The sequence below is a fragment of the Nannospalax galili genome, unplaced genomic scaffold (genome assembly GCF_000622305.1).
Source record: "Nannospalax galili isolate Female #2095 unplaced genomic scaffold, S.galili_v1.0 scaffold39, whole genome shotgun sequence".
Classification (NCBI taxonomy): Eukaryota; Metazoa; Chordata; class Mammalia; order Rodentia; family Spalacidae; genus Nannospalax; species Nannospalax galili.
Genome location: NW_008346683.1, coordinates 7,543,309 through 7,560,803, shown reverse-complemented (window position 1 = coordinate 7,560,803; position 17,495 = coordinate 7,543,309). Strand labels below are relative to the sequence as shown.

At 39.6% G+C, this 17,495-nt stretch overlaps 1 protein-coding gene and 1 pseudogene across 3 annotated transcripts in view; one reads left to right on the top strand and one right to left on the bottom strand.

Moving 5' to 3' along the window:
• Hcfc2 (host cell factor C2) overlaps nucleotides 1–17,495 on the top strand; it is a 53,388-nt gene that overhangs the window by 24,063 nt on the left and 11,830 nt on the right. For all 3 annotated transcript variants that reach the window (XM_008843152.3, XM_029568356.1, XM_029568355.1), the window contains 3 exons: nucleotides 6,605–6,772; nucleotides 7,677–7,729; nucleotides 14,486–14,660. In XM_008843152.3, the coding sequence (XP_008841374.1) occupies nucleotides 6,605–6,772; nucleotides 7,677–7,729; nucleotides 14,486–14,660 (396 nt within the window). The remainder of the gene's footprint in view (nucleotides 1–6,604; nucleotides 6,773–7,676; nucleotides 7,730–14,485; nucleotides 14,661–17,495) is intronic.
• LOC103742140 lies at nucleotides 5,448–6,251 on the bottom strand (annotated as a pseudogene).

Below are 17,495 nucleotides of genomic sequence, written 5' to 3'. Positions count from 1 at the left end.
TGTGTGTTCTTGGCACCTTTGTCAAATATCAGGTAGCTGAAATTGTGTGTATTTGGGTTTGGATCTTCAATCATGTTCCATTGATCTATGTGTCTATTTTTGTGTGAGTACTATATTGTTTTTATGACTATAGCTCTGTAATAGAGCTTAAAATCTGGTATAGTAATCCCCCCAGCATTGCTCTTAGTTCTCAGGGTTGTTTTGGCTATCCGGGGTCTCTTGTGCTTCCATATGAATCTTAGGATAGATTTTTCCAATTCTGTGAAAAATGTCATGGGGATTTTGATTGGCATTGCATTGAATCTAACCCTATCCTTAACTCTCACCCTAACACTAACCCTAACCCTAACCCTAACGCAAATGCAAACCCTAACCCTAACCCCATCTTCTGATGTCTTCTTCTATCCCTTTCTTCAGAGTTTTGAAATTTTCATTGTAGAAATCTTTAATGTCTTCTGTTAGGTTTATTCCGAAATAATTTTTAAGCTATTGAGAATGAGAGGGTTTCCTCAAGTGCTATTTCTGGTTGCTTGTTATCGGTATAAATAAAGGGTACTGATTTTTTTGTTGGTTTTGTAACCTGCCACTTTACTGTAAGGATTAATCATTTCTAATAGTTTTCTAGTGGAATTTTTGGGATCTCTTATGTATAATATATCATCTGCAAATAGAGATAATTTGACCTTTTCTTTTCCAATTAGTACTCCTTCAATTTCCTTCTCTTGTCTTATTGCTCTTGTAAGAGTTTCAAGTACTATGTTAAAGAGAAGTGGGTATAGTGGGCAGCCTTGTCTGGTTCCTGATTTCAATGGGAATGCTTCCAGTTTTTCTCCATTTAGAAAGATGTTGGCTGTGGGTTTGTTATATGTGGCTTTAATTATGTTGAGGTATGTTCCCTCCAGTCCAGTTCCCTCTAAGACTTTGAACATAAATGCATGCTGAATTTTGTCAAAAGCCTTTTCTGCACCTATTGAGATGATCATGTGTTTTTTGTCTTTGAGTCCATTTATATGATTAGTGATGTTTATTGACTTGCGTATATTGAACCAGCCCTCCATCTCTGGGATAAAGCTGACTTGATCATGGTGGATGATCTTTTTGATGTGTGTCTGTATGTGGTTTGCAAGTATTTTGTTGAGATTTTTTGCATCTATGTTCATTAAGGATATGGGTCTATAGTTTATTTTATTTATTTATTTTTTTTGGTTATGTCTTTACCTGGTTTGGGTATTAGAGTAATGCTGGCTTCATAGAAGGAATTTGGGAGCTCTCCCTCTGTTTCTATCATTTTGAATAATTTAAGTAGTATTGGTTGGAGGTCTTCTTTAAATGTCTGGTAGAATTCTGCTGTAAATCCATCTGGGCCTGGCCTCTTTTTTCAGTTGGGAGGCTTTGTATTACTGTTTCAATTTCCGTCTGTGTTCTGGGTCTGTTTAAACTGTTGACCTCTTCTTAGTTTAACTTTGGTGGTTCCCATGATTTCAGATATCTATCCATTTCTTTTAGATTTTCAGATTTAGTAGTATATAGGTTTTTAAAATATTCCCTTATAATGGTCTGGATCTTTTGGGTGTCTGTTGTGATGTTTCCCCTTTCATCTCTGATTTTGTTGATTTGGATTTGCTTTCTTTCTTTTGGTTAACTGGGCTAAGGGTCTGTCTATCTTGTTTAGCTTTTCAAAGAACCAGCTCTTTGATTCATTGATTCTTTGTATTTCTTTGTTTCTATTTCATTAATTTCTGCTCTGATTTTTGTTATTTCTTCTCTTCTGTTGGGTTTGGGTTTCATTTGTTCTTGCCTTTCCAGTGCCTTTTAATGTAGGCACTTAGATCTATAAACTTCCCTCTTAGGACTGCTTTTAATGTGTCCCAGAGGTTGTGTTGTGTTGTATTGTCCTTTTTGTTGAAGTTCAGGAATTCTTTTATTTCTTAATTTCTCCTTTGACCCACTCATTGTTTCGGAGTGTATTGTTCAATTGCCTCGAGTTTGTGAAGTGACTAGAGCTTTGTCCAGTGTTGATTTTGAGATTTATTCATTGTGGTCCGATAGAATGCATGGAAGTATTTCAATTTTTTTGTATTTGTTGAGGTTTGTTTTGTGGCCCAGTATGTGGTAAATTTTTGAAAAGTTCCATGGGGTGCTTAGTAGAAAGTGTATTTTTTGGTGATTGGGTGGAATAATCGAAAGATGTCTATTAGGTCCATTTGGTGTATGGTATCATTTAATTCAGACGTCTCTCTGTTTATTCTTTGTCCAGTTGACCTTTCTAATGGAGACAGTGGGGTATTGAAGTCCCTACTAGTACTGAGTTGGAGTTAATCTGTGTCTTAAAGTTCTGTAGTGTTGTTTTTATTAATTTGGGTGCACCAGAATTTGGTGCATATATGTTAAGGATTGTAATAGCTTCTTGGTTAACTGTTCCTTTGATGAGACTAAAGTGACCCTCCTTATCTCTTCTGATTAGTTTTACTTTGAAGTCTGTTTTGTCAGATGTTAGAATTGCAACCCCTGCTTTAGTGCTGTTTGCTTGGAATATTCTTGTCCATCCTTTTACCTTAAGGTAGTGCCTGTCCTCGAAGGTGAGATGGGTTTCTTGAAGACAGCAAAGAGATGGATTTTGTTTCTTAATCCATTCGCTTAGCCTGTGTCTTTTGACTGGGGAGTTCAGTCCATTGATATTTAAGGTTATTATTGAAAGATGTGTATTTGTTGCCATCATTTTGGTTCCTGTTTGTGTTCTCTAATTTTGTGTTTCCTCAACTATACTTCATTTACTTTTGTTGCCCCTGGGGTATAGTTGTTTCTCTCTCCACTCTCTGTATTGCTTCAAGTATTCTTTGAAGGGCTGGTTTTGTGGACATGTATTCTTTCAGGCTATTAGTGTCATGGAAGATTTTTCGTTCCCCCTCAACTATAATAGACATTTTTGCTGGGTAAAGTATTCTGGGCTGGCATCTATTGTCATGGGGAACCAGAAATACCTTGGTCCAGGCTCTTCTGGCTTTCATAGCTTGCATTGATAAGTCAGCTGTAATTCTGATGGGCTTTCCTTTGTATGTGACTTGTTCTTCTTTTGCTGCTTTCAGTGTTCTCTCTTTGTTCTGTACAGTTAGTGTTTTTACTGTGATATGTCGTGGGGAGTTTCTTTTCTGATCCTATTTGGTGTTCTCTCTGCTTCTGTATTTGTATGAGGTTGTCTTTCCTTAATTTGGGGAAATTCTCTTCTACAATCCTCACAAAATCCCAGGTAAGGGGATGAGTATGGCCCAATTAGGGAAGCTCACCACCACATGGAGGCAGGATCTGGGGCCTCTCAGGCAGTCCCCTGCATTCTCAGGCCCTCTCTCTGAGGGAGGCCTGAAGGAGGCCAGAACTTGGCACTCTCTGGTGGTCTGGCCATATATAGTTCTTTTGAGAATTCCCTATGTAGCTGCTCAGCCCAGTTTTTTTTCCCATGCTTTAATCAACAAGCCTTTGTTAGTCATCTCTTGCATAAGCCACAGTCATGGCCTTGCTTGGAAAAATTTCCATTTAAGTTACTGATAATGTCTATAAACGTACAGAGTCATTTAATATGATATAAATTCCAGGCTGGTATGTGCTAATATAAAATGGCATAGATATTAGTATGCAAGAGATGAGAGGAGCTGTCATCAACTAACTTTAGCCCAATGAGGAGCAGGAAGGCTGGAATCAGGGCTTGATAGGAGGTAGAACAGAGAGGTGGAGAATATGTGAAGCACAAGTGCTCAGAGACAAGGAGGAACAGCTTGGCTTCAGCAGAGAGTGCATGATGGGAGCAGTATGCCTCTCCATGGAGGTCCTACACTACCAAAGGGTTAGGACTGGGAGGCACTGGGAAGCTATGACAGCCCATTGTTTGATTGGGTTTTGGTTTTATTTTTTTTAGATATGTTTTTGTTTCTGTGTATAAATGTATGCCTGCATGTGTGCGTGTACCACATGTGTGCCTGGTGCCCCAGGGCCAGAAGAGGGTATCGATCCCCTGGAACTCGAGTTACAGATGGTTGTTAGCTGCCATGCAGGTGCTGGGAACCAAACCTGAGTCCTCTGTAAGAGCAGCCAGTGCTCTTAGCTGCTGAGCCATCTTTCCAGCCCATGATATGCATTTTTATTTTGTTTTAATACTTATTATTTTATTTTATGTATATGAGAGAGTATTGCCTGCATGTAAGTGCAACTGTGTCATGCAGTGCCCACAGAGGTCAGAAGAGGGCATCACATTCCCCTGGAACTGGAGTTACAGATAGTTGTTAGCTATCATGTGGGTGCTGGAAATTGAAGCTGGGTCCTTTGCAAGAGCAGCCAGTGCTCTTAATTGCTGAGCCATCTCTCAAGCCTGTGATTTGTATTTTTAGACATTTTCTCTTCATATAACTTCTCTGGTGATATATCAATGGTCTGTTTCATGGTCCAAATGTTTGCTTTTGTTCAGGAATGAGTTGCCTTACATTGAGAAATATAAATAGCCTGGTTTGTTTAATGGGATCTTGGAGGACTTTATATGGGTTAATTGTTCTCTAAAACAAGGCTATCAATTTTTTGTGTGTGTAAATGTCAGATAGTAAGTATTTCAGGCTCTGTAGGCCATGTGGGTCCCCTAAATACTCACTTTGTACTCATGAACAAAGGAGTTCCACCTTCTGTGTCAGCAAATCTTTCTTCAAAAATATGTATATTTTATATATTTCAATATATACTTTAAAAATGAGGTAAATTTTAGACTTGTTATATAAGGATGAATTACAGGCTTATAGGCTGCAAATCACAAAAACAAATTTTCCTGACTAACTAGCAAAGGTTTGGAATATACTTCCTCTCAGTTGTGAAGTTCCCTAACAACACACACACACACACACACACACACACACACATATATATATATAAAATAGGACCAAAAATATGGTACAAATAATCTCAGGTATTTTTCCCAGCTTTAAGAGTTTGTTATTTGCTTTGCAAATGTTAGTGATATTTTGTACCAAGTTTTTATGTTTGGGGTGATACAAATGTTAAGAGTATTATTTCAAGGAAGTTATATTTTTCCAAAATATGTCCACATCCTCTTTGCTAACATTATCAATATTTCTAGCAATTGGCTGAAAATTAGTTCCTGAAAATAAAGAGTAGAATTTCTAAAGAAGGTAAATTAATATAGCTATAGCTATAATTACATAATACTTGGCCACCACTGCTGGCCCCCCCTTTTAGTATTAATCACTTTTTTTTTAGCTTTTTACAGCATCATTTAAAATATCTTCCTTTAATATACAAAAAACACACAAGATACAAAGAAAAACCAATAAGATCCAAGTGCCAGAGTTAATAGCCTAATCAAACAAAACAAGCCTTTCCCTCAGCACCCTTGGAAACATGAGAGGAAGGACACAGACTGTCACTGGCCTCTGGGTGAATCCAATGTGGCCCTAGCTCTCCACCAAAGCAAAATGCTGATTTTCCTTGTTGTGGTCCTGGTTCTGTTCCCATGGCACCTCCTCCAGTTTTCCAAAAATCTTCCAGTTCCAAGATGGCCCTCTTCTTTTAGTTCCCTAACATTTTCACTTAGGAGTGAAGGCTGTTTCCCCTTCTCTCCCTTTACCTCTCGTAGTGTCACGGTCCCAGGAAAGTTGTTATCCTGCAGGATGGTGAGAGGGGACTCTCTATAGTACCTTGCTCTTTGCTTTCTGTTTATTGCATTTAGAACCTGAAGATTGGGGCATCTCAGGGTCTCTTGAGGGCTTGTCTGAGTTCTGGCTGGCCACTAGGGTTTCTGTGGACATTTTGCTTCCTCTTTAGTAAACACCTGTTTGGAGGGGAGCTTAATCTGGTTTGAAGGGAGCAACTTGTCCTTGGGGGCCAGCTGAGAACCCAGAGGCAAGTCCAGTTCAGCACATAAAGGGGCTTTCTGGGGCAAAACAAGCTCTGCAGGCAAAATTGATTTGGAGGCTTCATTCTTAAACACTTCAATCATCTTTTCATCAGTGGGTTCAGATCAGGGGGTCTGCACCACTGGTCTTCATGGGTGTCCCAGTGATGCCAAGGGTAGGAGAGTGAGGATCTGAGTCTTGGGCCTGTTTAGGGACCGTCAGCTGTTCTGCTGCAAGGCTTGGCTGTGGAGAGCTCTCCACCTGAATGGGGGTGAACGAGGGCCCACTACTCGAGCCAGATGCTTGTTGTGTGGCTGGCAGAGGCCACGCTGGAGTGACTGGGATGCTCTGAGTAGAGCCCATCTCCACTATGGGTGGGGATGGGGCCCAGTAGGCCCCAGCTCTGCCCTTGGGCACAAACCAGCTCAAGGAACAAGTTCCCTAATCACTTTTCTGAATCTAATGACTCAAGTGGTTTGGAACTAGATTGTTTTATTTATAGATTTATTCGAATAAGAAATTTAATAAAATCAGAACTTCAAACTATTTTCTTTTGACTTACTATAGCTATATTTATCTGAATATATTTTCAGTCTCTTGGTAAACAGGTCCAATGTTCACTGCTAATGTTTTCAAAGCTCCATCCGCAAATACTATATAGGCAAATTATTGATGCATTTGAAACTTAAATATATAATATCGGTATTTTTCTTTAGAGAAACCACCAGCACCATCACAAGTACAGTTGATCAAAGCTACAACTAACTCCTTTCATGTCAAGTGGGATGAAGTGTCTACAGTTGAGGGCTATCTTCTGCAGCTGAATACTGACTTGCCATACCAAGCTGCATCATCTGACTCTTCAGCAGCACCAAGTATGCCAGGTAAAATAATTGTCATGCTTAAAGAACTCATGTCTGCTCGTATACTTTTTTTTATATTTATATTTATATTTTTTAAATTTTGTGTGTATGAGTGTATTGCCTGCATGTATATAGGTGCACCAGTGTCCGTGCAATGCCTGCAGAGGTCAGAAAAGGGAGTCAGATTCCCCTGGAACTGGAATTACAGATGGTGGTTAGCCACCATTTGGGTGCTGGGAATCAAATCTAGGTCTTCTGCAAGAGCATCATAAATTTCTTAAAAAGTATACTGCAGAAAAGGCTATGATTATGCTTGGTTTAAGAAAATGTGAATTTTATGATATGTAGTGCATACCTGGCAAACCATATATACCAATTCTGAAGCTTGGCTGTCTCACCATTATGTCATAGTAGACCTCATAGACAAGTAGTATAGAATTCTTTTCTGTGATTCATTTTGGTGCACTTTTAAGATTTATGTCACTTAGCCAGGAGTGGTGGCGCACGCCTTTAATCCCAGCACTTGGGAGGCAGAGGCAGGCAGATCTCTGTGAGTTCCAGGACAGCCTGGTCTACATAATGAGTTCCAGGACAGCTGGGGCTACAGGGAGACCCTGTCTCAAAAAGACCAAAAAAAAAAATTATGTCACTTGAATTCAGGACATGTTACTAAGGACCTTTAAAAAATATTTCACTTTTTCAAAAGTATTTTTAGCTAAATAGGCCCTTGGAGATTAACAGAATTTGTTACAGAGTCTTCCAGGAAGTATTTCAGTCAACTATTAAACAGTTATTAAGAAAGCAGGTAAGCTTTGATGAATATGATATTTAAAAATCTTTAATATGTAACATTTAAAAATATTTGTAATATATTTTATGGATGTTAGTTAAGAGCATATCAGTCTGAACTTTCTTGTTCCTACAGGAGTCAGGATGGACCCTCACAGACAAGGCAGTAATAGCATTCTTCATAACAGTGTAAGTTGAAGCATCTGTGATGACAATATTTATAGCTTTAGTCCCAACTTTTATTGAGTTTTTTTTTTTTTTGCATATTACTCTGGTCAGTGATCTTCAGTCTTGGCTTTACCTCAGAATCCTCTCTGAGATGCCCAGGCAGCCCTGTTTTCAGTGCTGAGGGTGAGGCTTAATATATTAGAGTACTTGCATAGCAAGCATGAAACCCTGGGTTCTGTCCCTAGTGCCACAAAAATAAAAGAGGAAAAAAAATTCCACAAACTATCATGACAGTAACCTGAACAGAAAACCCTGTCAAAGGGAAGCCTAGTTTCAATACAATAGCATCAGAGGCTATTCCATTTAGAATTGCTACTTACAAGCCCAACATGGTAGTACATGCCTGAAATCCCAGCAGTTTGATGGCTCAGAATTTCAAGGCCAACCTCAGTTATACTGTTGAGTCTAATCCTAACCTCAACTACATGAGACTGTCTCAACAAGAAAAAAAAGATAAAAAGTTGTTTATTTTGTATTTTATTTACCAAGAATATCAGTAGCTAAAATGGACTTCTGTGAGTTTATTCTTTATGAGGTACTTCATGGTAAGTCTTTGTTGAAGCTAATGAATAAACTTACTAAGATTAAAATTCTCATCTAGGACACTATCCATATTGATCGATTCTTTCCATAAAAGGGATCTAGTTATGGTCATATTCTGAGTATGACTAAGGACCAGTAGTATGCAGAAAATGCTGTAATTTTTCAGGAAGGGGATGTTACAGTTTTGCTCATATTGTTTGTGAATAACCTATTTTAGTAGACATATTGCATTTATATTATCTATATATATAATTCATATTGATTATATGTTATGTATACTTAAGTGTGTTCTTATCTTCAATAAGAAAATGAAGAGGCTGGGAGTGGTGGTATGTGCTTGTAATCTCAGTACTAGGGAGGCAGAGATAGGAAGATCCCTAGGGATCACTGGACAGTCTATTTGGCCAGTTCTAGACCAGTGGGGGAACCTGTCTTAAAAAGCAAGGTGGATGGCATTCCTGAGGAACCACAACTGAAGTGTCCTCTGGTCTCCTAATGCAAGTGCATACATGTGCATGTGCCCCTGTACATACATGGTCCCACTCACACACAGAAAGAATAACAGAAGATGAGGATTTGATGATTTCTTAAAATCTTCCCTTTCCCTCCTTGTAGCCTTCCAATATTCTTAGCTGAGTTATGATCTGATGTTGCCATCATGATGGCGTATTCCCAGATGAGCCACATAGAATGCAGTTAGCCTTGCTCCTTTCTCATAGGACTTTGCTTTTCCTGGCATGAGCTACCTCCCTTTTTCATTTACCTATTTTTCTTGTTGCCTATAATTAATTCATATTCAAATTCCAACATTTGAGACAGTTTCTTTTCTTTTTCTTTTTTTCTTGGATTCCTCCCTCCTGGAGCTCTGTCTCTGTGCTGTACACCACAGCCTCTTATACTTTTCAACTCACAATCTTTTTTTTTTTGCCAAAGAAAATTTTATACAATCTGATATGTAGATATATAAAATAGGTATACAAGTGAAATATTTGCTGGTACTAAATCATAAAGAATTTTATGCACATGTGTATACATTATGTGTGGAGGGCAGAGGTTGACATTAGGTGTCTTCCTCAATCATCCTCCACTTTATATTTTGAAATAGTCTCTCCCTAAATCTAGAGCTTGTTGGTTCAGCTCGGCTCACTGACCAGCAGACCCAGGGATCCTCCTGTTGCCACCTTCCTAGCACTGGGATTTACAGGCATGTGCTGCTGCGTGCCCTTCCTAGCACTGGGATTTACAGGCATGTACTGCTGCGTGCCCTTCCTAGCACTGGGATTTACAGGCATGTGCTGCTGCTGCGTGCCCTTCCTAGCACTGGGATTTACAGGCATGTGCTGCTGCTGCGTGCCCTTCCTAGCACTGGGATTTACAGGCATGTGCTGCTGCTGCGTGCCCTTCCTAGCACTGGGATTTACAGGCATGTGCTGCTGCTGCGTGCAGCTTTTCTTCCATGAGTTTTTATCGTGGGTTTTGTGGGATCAAACTCAGGTCCTCCTGCTTGTGCTGCTAGTTCTTAACTGAGCTGTTGCTTCAGCCCAAGAAATTTATTTTAAAATAATTCTTCAGTATATGTATAATTTTACCATTGACAAAAGTAAATTTGCATATTGATGAGATAATTGTGCTTGCTTATTTTTGCATAATTAACTCTTGGCTGGATATTTAATACTGCAGGACGTGGAACATTTTAAATGTTTTTGAAAATGGATGGATAGTTTGATTTTATAACCATTGATGATGGGAATGTACTTCACATAAACATCTAGTACAAAATGGCAGAATTATGTTTAGGGCCATTTCAGACATTGTTGGAAATTCTATCCTAATTCTCTCCTTACAGGCCAAAATTCATTTACTTTGATTTTTTGTTGTTGTTGATTTTTAATGAAATTCAAGTCAGCAACTCAAACAGCAGTTTTTAAAATGAGACATCTAGGGGCCCGCGAGATGGCTCTGTGGGTAAAGCAAGCGTTAGCAGCACTAATCTATGGGTTTCTAAGCCTGATACTCTTATTTCACATGATGGAAGGAGAAAACTGACACCCAAAGGTTGTTTTCTGACCTCTGCTTGCAAGTGTGCACACATACACACAAATAAATAAATACAATAAAAATTTAAAAAATAAAATCAACCATCTAACACAATAGATTCCAAATATACAAATTTGATCCTTGACAATAGGAAAATATTGTAAGTTCTTGTTTTCCCCAATTAAGAGCAGAACTCTGTATGCACAGTAAACACACTGCAATTCCTGACTCATAGCAGTCTGGATTCTGAGCCAGGGTATATCAGGCGGTGTCAGCAGCATTGTGCAGTGCAATGGTTTATGCAGTGCAAAGGCACATGTTTTCAGAACCAGGGCTGCAGTGTGCGGCTCAGTGCAGTGTGACAAGTGCTGCCAGAAGCATCTCAGGCCAGTCCAGATTTGATTTGAATTGATTTCTGTCTGATGTGCATTTAGAACCCTTTCTTTGTTGTAAAATTTTTTTCAACCTCCACTTTCGGTTATGTGACCCCATATGAATTTTCAGCCTATGCTTTGAGAAGCTGGGCGTGGGTGGTGCATGCCTTTAATCCCAGCACTGGGAGGCAGAGACAGGCAGATCTCTATGAGTTCAAGCCCAGCTTGGTCTACATAGGGAGTTCCAGGCCAGCTGGGGCTACAGGGAGACCCTGTCTCAAGAAAACCAAAAAAAAAAGCTGGGCATATGCCTTCATATGTTATGCTATACTTGTAGTGGGTCCCACAGCTCCGGAGTCCCACAACTTTTCATTATTTTTCCCCTCTGTTTACTCTCTCAATTAAAATTTTTCTTTCTTTATTTAATTTCATACATGTACAAAATATATCTTAATTATATCTACCCCCAACCCCCATTCCACTTCTGGACTTCCTCAACATGTCCCCCACCTACCTTCATGTCCTCTTTTTTTAAAAAAAAATAACCTACTTTGACCTGGTCATGGTGGCGCATATCTGTAGTCCTAGCACTCAGGAGGCAGAGGCAGGAGGATCTCTGTGAGTTCAAGGCCAGCCTGGTCTACATAGTGAGTTCCAGGACAGCTGGCACTACAGGGAGACCCTGTCTCAAAAAGACCAAAAAAAAAAAAAACCCACACAAAAAAACAAACCTACTTAGGGCTGGAGAGATGGCACAGCAGTTAAGAGCACTGGGTGCTCTTGCAGAAGACCAAATTCGAATCCCAGCACCCATACAGTGGCTGACAGCTGGCCATCATTCCAGGTCCAGGGGATCTGATGCCTTCTTAGTTCCTTGGCCACTACATAGTACAATCAGAACATTCAGATACATAAAATAAAAATATTAAAAAAAATCTACTAAGTCTGATGAGTGCTATGGGTAACCCACCAGTGGCCACATTCCAGAAGTAAAATGACTCTTCCCCACCATCTATTAGTTGCCAATAGGTCCTACGCTAGGGGTGGCATCTCATGAGCCTTGTGCAGGTTGCCACAGCTGCTATGAGTCCATGAGTACAGCAGCCATGTCATGACCAGAAGACATAATTTACAGCATTCTTCCCCATCCTCTGGCTCTAAGCTTTCTGTCTCCTGTTCTGCAGTTTCCTGAGCCTTGTAGGGGGGTTAATATAAATGTCCCATTTAGGGCTGTGCACTCAGAGTCACTTATTCTCAGTACTTCGATGAGTTATAAGGCTCTACATTGACCACTGCCTACTGCAAAAACAACAAAAACAGTAGTAGGTTCCCCTAGGGCGTATGATCTCCCTAGCCATGGGATTTTGACAAGGCATGAATTTCCTGTGGAGCAGGCCTTAAATCCAATAAGAAAGCAGTTACCACCTGTCCTGGTTTGTTTCTTCATTGCTGTGACAAAACACTCTGACTACTACCAACTTGGGGAGGAAAGGGTTTATTCAGCTTACATCTCCCAGGTTGCAGTTCATCAGGGAGCCCAAGGTGGAACCTGGAGGCAGGAGCTGGAACACAGGCCATGGAGGAATGCTGCTTACTGGCTTGCTCCCCTGGCCCCTGCTCATTTCTTATGCAACACAGGCCCACCTGCCCAGGGGTGGCACCACCCACAGTGAGCTGGGCCCTCCCACATCACTCATCAAGAAGATGCCCCTCAGACATGGCCACAGGCCAGTCCAATGGAGGCAGTTCCCCAATTGAGGCTCCCTCAACCCAGGTGTGTCAAGTTGACACTAAAGCTATCCAGCACACCACCATAACAGTCTTGCCACTCTGCTTAGCAGGTCAGTTTTGTAGCATGCAGGGTCCACCATGGGGTAAGATCATTGACCACTTTTTTTTTTTAACTCCAGTGACCTGCATAGCACCTTCTGCCTTGAATGTTGACTCACAAAGATTCTTCAGCCTTTTAATCTAGGGGTTATAAGTCAGGGTGTCAGTATTCTAGGTGCCTATATAAGGGAATGTGGCAGTGAGTCTGATACAGACTCTCACTTAATGCCTGTCCTTAGTATGGGCATCTCTCCATCATCCTCATTTGAAGGACACTACCATCATAGAGCCTCACACTGAGCCTTCCTGCCTATTTTTCCCTCTTCAGTTGGAAGTAGAGGGAGGAGGAATTTGTGTTGCTTTGTATGCTGGGACAACAGAGCTAAGGCTCCAGCACTTATAGATGTTATAAAGTGGATCATACTATCTAAGTTATAGCATTCTTGCCAAGACTGAGATAGAGAATATATAAATGTAGTACAGTGCCTGGCTATCCGTTGTGGCTGTCATCATCCTCAGTTATTAACAGCATCATCACTGCCAACTGAGAGCAAGTCTGGGGCATGTTATGGGCAATTATTTTAGAGCCATGAGAAATCACAAGAATTAACAATAAAAATGGAGGCATAAAAATGACAACAAAAAAAGTAAAATAGTAGCAACATTGGAGTATTTGAATGAAGGCAGGTCATTTTATGGTTCCATAGGTATATGTTCCCATTGGTAACTTCAACTGTCAAAAAGTATCATTGATAACATCCCTCTCTCCCCTTCTCTGCTCCTCTTCTTTCTCTCTCTCACTCCTCCTTCCTCTCCCTTCCTCCTCTCCCTTCTCTGCCTCAACCTCCCAGTACCTGGGATTACGTGTCTATACCACCAGACTCACCATTAGGAAAATTATTAAAATGTTTAATAGTAAAGAATATATATAATATTAAATCTGTGTTTAAAACTCAGTCATCCAGAACAATTCTTTTGCTTGAAGGTTTCATGTCACTGAAGTTTTCCTTTTATGAATCATCAGATCTTTTGTCTACATGTTTGATTTGTTAAAATTTCTTTTGAATAGGGGTTAGCAAGATGGTTCCGTGGGTAAAATGCTTGCTGAGATGACCTGAGTTTGATCCCTGGAACCCACATGAAAGTAGAAGGAGAAAACAGACTCCACTGAGGTGTCCACATGCACACCATAGCATGTACCCACCCACATATACATCATACATGCAATTTTAAAAAGATAATTTTTAGTAAACTGTTAAACTCAGCAGCTTTTATGGTCTTTCTGCATTTTTTTCTTAAGATCTACTTTTTATTTTGTGTGTATGAATGTTTTGCCTCACATATATGTATGTAAACTACATGCATGCCTTGAAGACCAGAAGAAGGCATTGGATCCTCTGGAGCTGGAGTTATAGACATTTGTGAGCCGCTATGTGGTACTGAGAACTGAATCCTGTCCTCTGTAAGAGCTGCTGGTGCTCTTCACCACTGAGTCATCTTTCCAGCTCTTCCTCCTGTGTTATATAAGTATTTACTTGTGATGCTAGCCACCATATGAAAAAACAGCAAAACTAAAAATACAGTCTTTTGAGCATGGAGATTAAGTGAAAAACATTTTCTTAGAAACTATTATAAAATTTAAAGAATACTATAGAAATTAAGAATATATTTTTAACATTTTATATTTTGATAAGCTTATTTTAGTTGTTTTTTTTTTTTGAGAATAGAATCTCACTATGTAGCTTAGGCTAGCCTAGAACTCTGCATCCTCCTGCCTCTATCAGCTCAAATGCTGGAATTATAGGTATGTACCACCTGTTGGTTAAGTTATATTCAGGAACATTTACTTGTAAGTAATTTTGCTTGTTTTTTAACATATTCGTCTGTTTCATTGAACATTACTTGCTATAATGAACTGTTTTATTTCTTGTAGGTCAGTGATGCAATAAACAGTGCAAAAACTGAGCACACAGCCATGAAGGCAGCTTCAGTGAAAAACAAACCAGATTTCAAGTCAACAGATTCTAATGCTGTTTTACACTCACCTTTGGTGTCTAATGCTTCTAATCATAACAGTTGTATTCCTGATATGCTAAGGAAGAATGAAGGTATAAGTGTTATATTTTAAATAAAATTAAACCTTTATAACATTGGTATGGAATTTTAGTCACTGAAAAAAGTAAATGTTAAATGTTGATTTTCCTCACAGTGAACCTACGTAGAGCAGTGTAGGCACTTAGTGACAAGTTATGAGTATGAAATTCCAGTAAGGGAGGTTCTTAGATTTGCCAGTGTGATCAGTGTGACTATCCCTTCACTTATTTTCTCATCACTTGTCAACTTTGTGGGATTATTTGTGTATTTATCTTATTTATTTATCTTATTCACTATTTCCAAAGCACTGAGCTGTGCTTGTCATTCAGTAAATATTTAGTTAGTAACAGTTAAGATAATTAAGTTGTTTAAAATATTGATTAGTTAGGTGTATTCATAAGATAGCTTATAATTTGGTGATATTTATCTTTGAATATTTTATTTATTTATGTACTCCTTTATTTTTGAGACAGGATCATACCCTGTAACCCAAGTTGGCCTAGAACTCACTATGTATCCCAGGCTGGCCTAAACTTTTGGTAGTCTTCCTGCTTCAGCCTGTCAGGTGCTGGGACTGTAGGCCTAAGCCACCATGCCTGGGTATATTTGAGTATTCCAATGCCGTTGAGATAAATTAATTATTGCATCTTATTTCAATGTCTAAAATTGTTTTATAAATTTCATTTTGATATGTCCCTGGTATAGGAACATGTGACTATTTTTAATATAAAAATTGTGGTAGCTGTTATAAATCTAATTCTTCAGGGCTTCAAATTTAGTAGGATATTTTTATTTCTATTTTTCTTTATGAGTCCATGGTAGGTAGAAATACTCAAGGAAGACAACTTCCTATCTTTTTCTCCTTTCACAACTTATGGACAAGGAACACTTTCTTGTTTTGTTTGTTTGTTGTTTTTGAGAAGGGATTACTCTGTAGCCCATGCTGTCCTAGAACTCACTATGTATCCAGGCTGGCTGGCTTCAAACTCTTGGCAGTCCTCCTGCCTCAGCCTTATAAGAACATAGACATGTGCTGCTGCTATACATGGCATAAAAATATATACATTACATAAAAATATATATACAGGGTCTGGAGAGATGGCTCAGGGGTTAAGAGCACTGACTGATCTTGCAAAAGACCCAGGTTTGAATCCCAGCACCCACATGGCAGCTAACAACTGTCGGTAACTCCAGTTCCAGGGGATCCAACAGCCTCTTCTGTCCTCTGTGGGCATTTCATGACATGGGTGCACTTACCTACATGCAGGCATAACACTCATACACATAAAATAAAAATAAATATTAAAAATGTATATAGGCAATGAAGTTTAAGGGTGGAAAAGTAGGGATAAGACATCAAAGACTAAAGCCAGGTGTGGTGACAGATGTCCTCAATCCCAGCACTTGGGAGGCAGAGCCTGGCAGATCTCTGTGAGCTTGAGGTTAGCCCAGTCCACCCAGCAAGCTCCAGGCCAGCTGGGGTCACAGGGAGACTCTGTCCCAAAAGACCAAAAAAAGGAAAGAAAAAAAAAATCAAAGGATTTGCCAACATGGGGTCAACATTGGTGGAATAATGAAGGTTTCCATTAGCTCTGATCTTGCAACAGAGCATAGAGTGGGGGTTTATTTATAGAAGAGTGGGCGCCCCCACCCCATATACCACTGCACTGGAAAGTCCACAATCAAATATAGATCCTATGACTTCCTAACAGCCACACAAAATGGTGAGAGAGGTGCCTCCTGGCATTCTGGGCTTATAGATCCTTAGCCCCTCCCCCACATGTAGCTAAGGTTGACTGGGTGGAAGGGGTAACTGACTTCCCCCTCATCTCCTTGAAAGAAAGTTACATTGATTAAACTTGGCAACTGTTTGGAAATGAGAGAGAAAAGTAAGCTATGTCTCAGTTTTTTGAGTTGAATATTGGAATGGACATGGACACGCTTCATCAAAATTGAGATAATAGGAGTGAGAACAGACTTGGAACAATATTCAGCTTTGAGTTTAACTGTAGAAGGCACTTGAGGAATATACCGGGCAGCTTAATATGTAGGTCTGTAGTCTAGGAAGCAATCATCTGCTGTAAATACAAATTTAAACATTTTATTATGTATTCTATTTTATTTTGTGTATGCATGTATTGCCTACATGTATGTAAGTGCACCTATTTCATGCAGTGCCCATGGCAGTCAGAAGAGGGTGTCAGAGCCCCTGGAACTGGAGTTGTAGACTGTTGTTAGCTGCTAGGTGCTGAGAACCAAATCTGGGTCCTCTGTAAGAGCAGTCAGTGCTCTTAACATCTGAACCATCTCTCCAGCCCCTGTAAATAGAAATTTAGAAATTATTGAAAGTATAAGTTTCATAAGAGCAGAGGCCTTGTTGATTTGTTCACCACTGGATTCCCAACAACCAGTATGGAGCTCAGGCCATACATATCTGACTAATGAATGGTTTGTGAATGATATTTAAAACACAGGGAAAATACCAAAGGGAGAGAAAAAGAAAAGGTTAGCTTAGAAACACCAGAATATAAAACATCATTTGAGGCCAGGTGTGGTGATGTATGCCTTTAATTCCAGCACACAGGGAGGCAGAGGCAGGCGGATCTCTGTGAGATAGAGGCCAGCCTGGTCTAAGTAGTGAGTTCCAGGCCAGCTGGGGCTAGAGGGAGACTCTGTCTCAAACAAAACAAAAACAGCATTTGAAGAAGAGAACCTAACTGAAGAGATTGAGAAGGGAACCTTAGGTTAGGAAAAAAGAAAATGTTGAGTCAGTTTTTTGGTTTTTTGTCTTTGTCTTTTCCTTTATAGTGGGCATCAGAGTTTGTAAATATTTGCATGTGTCTATTAAT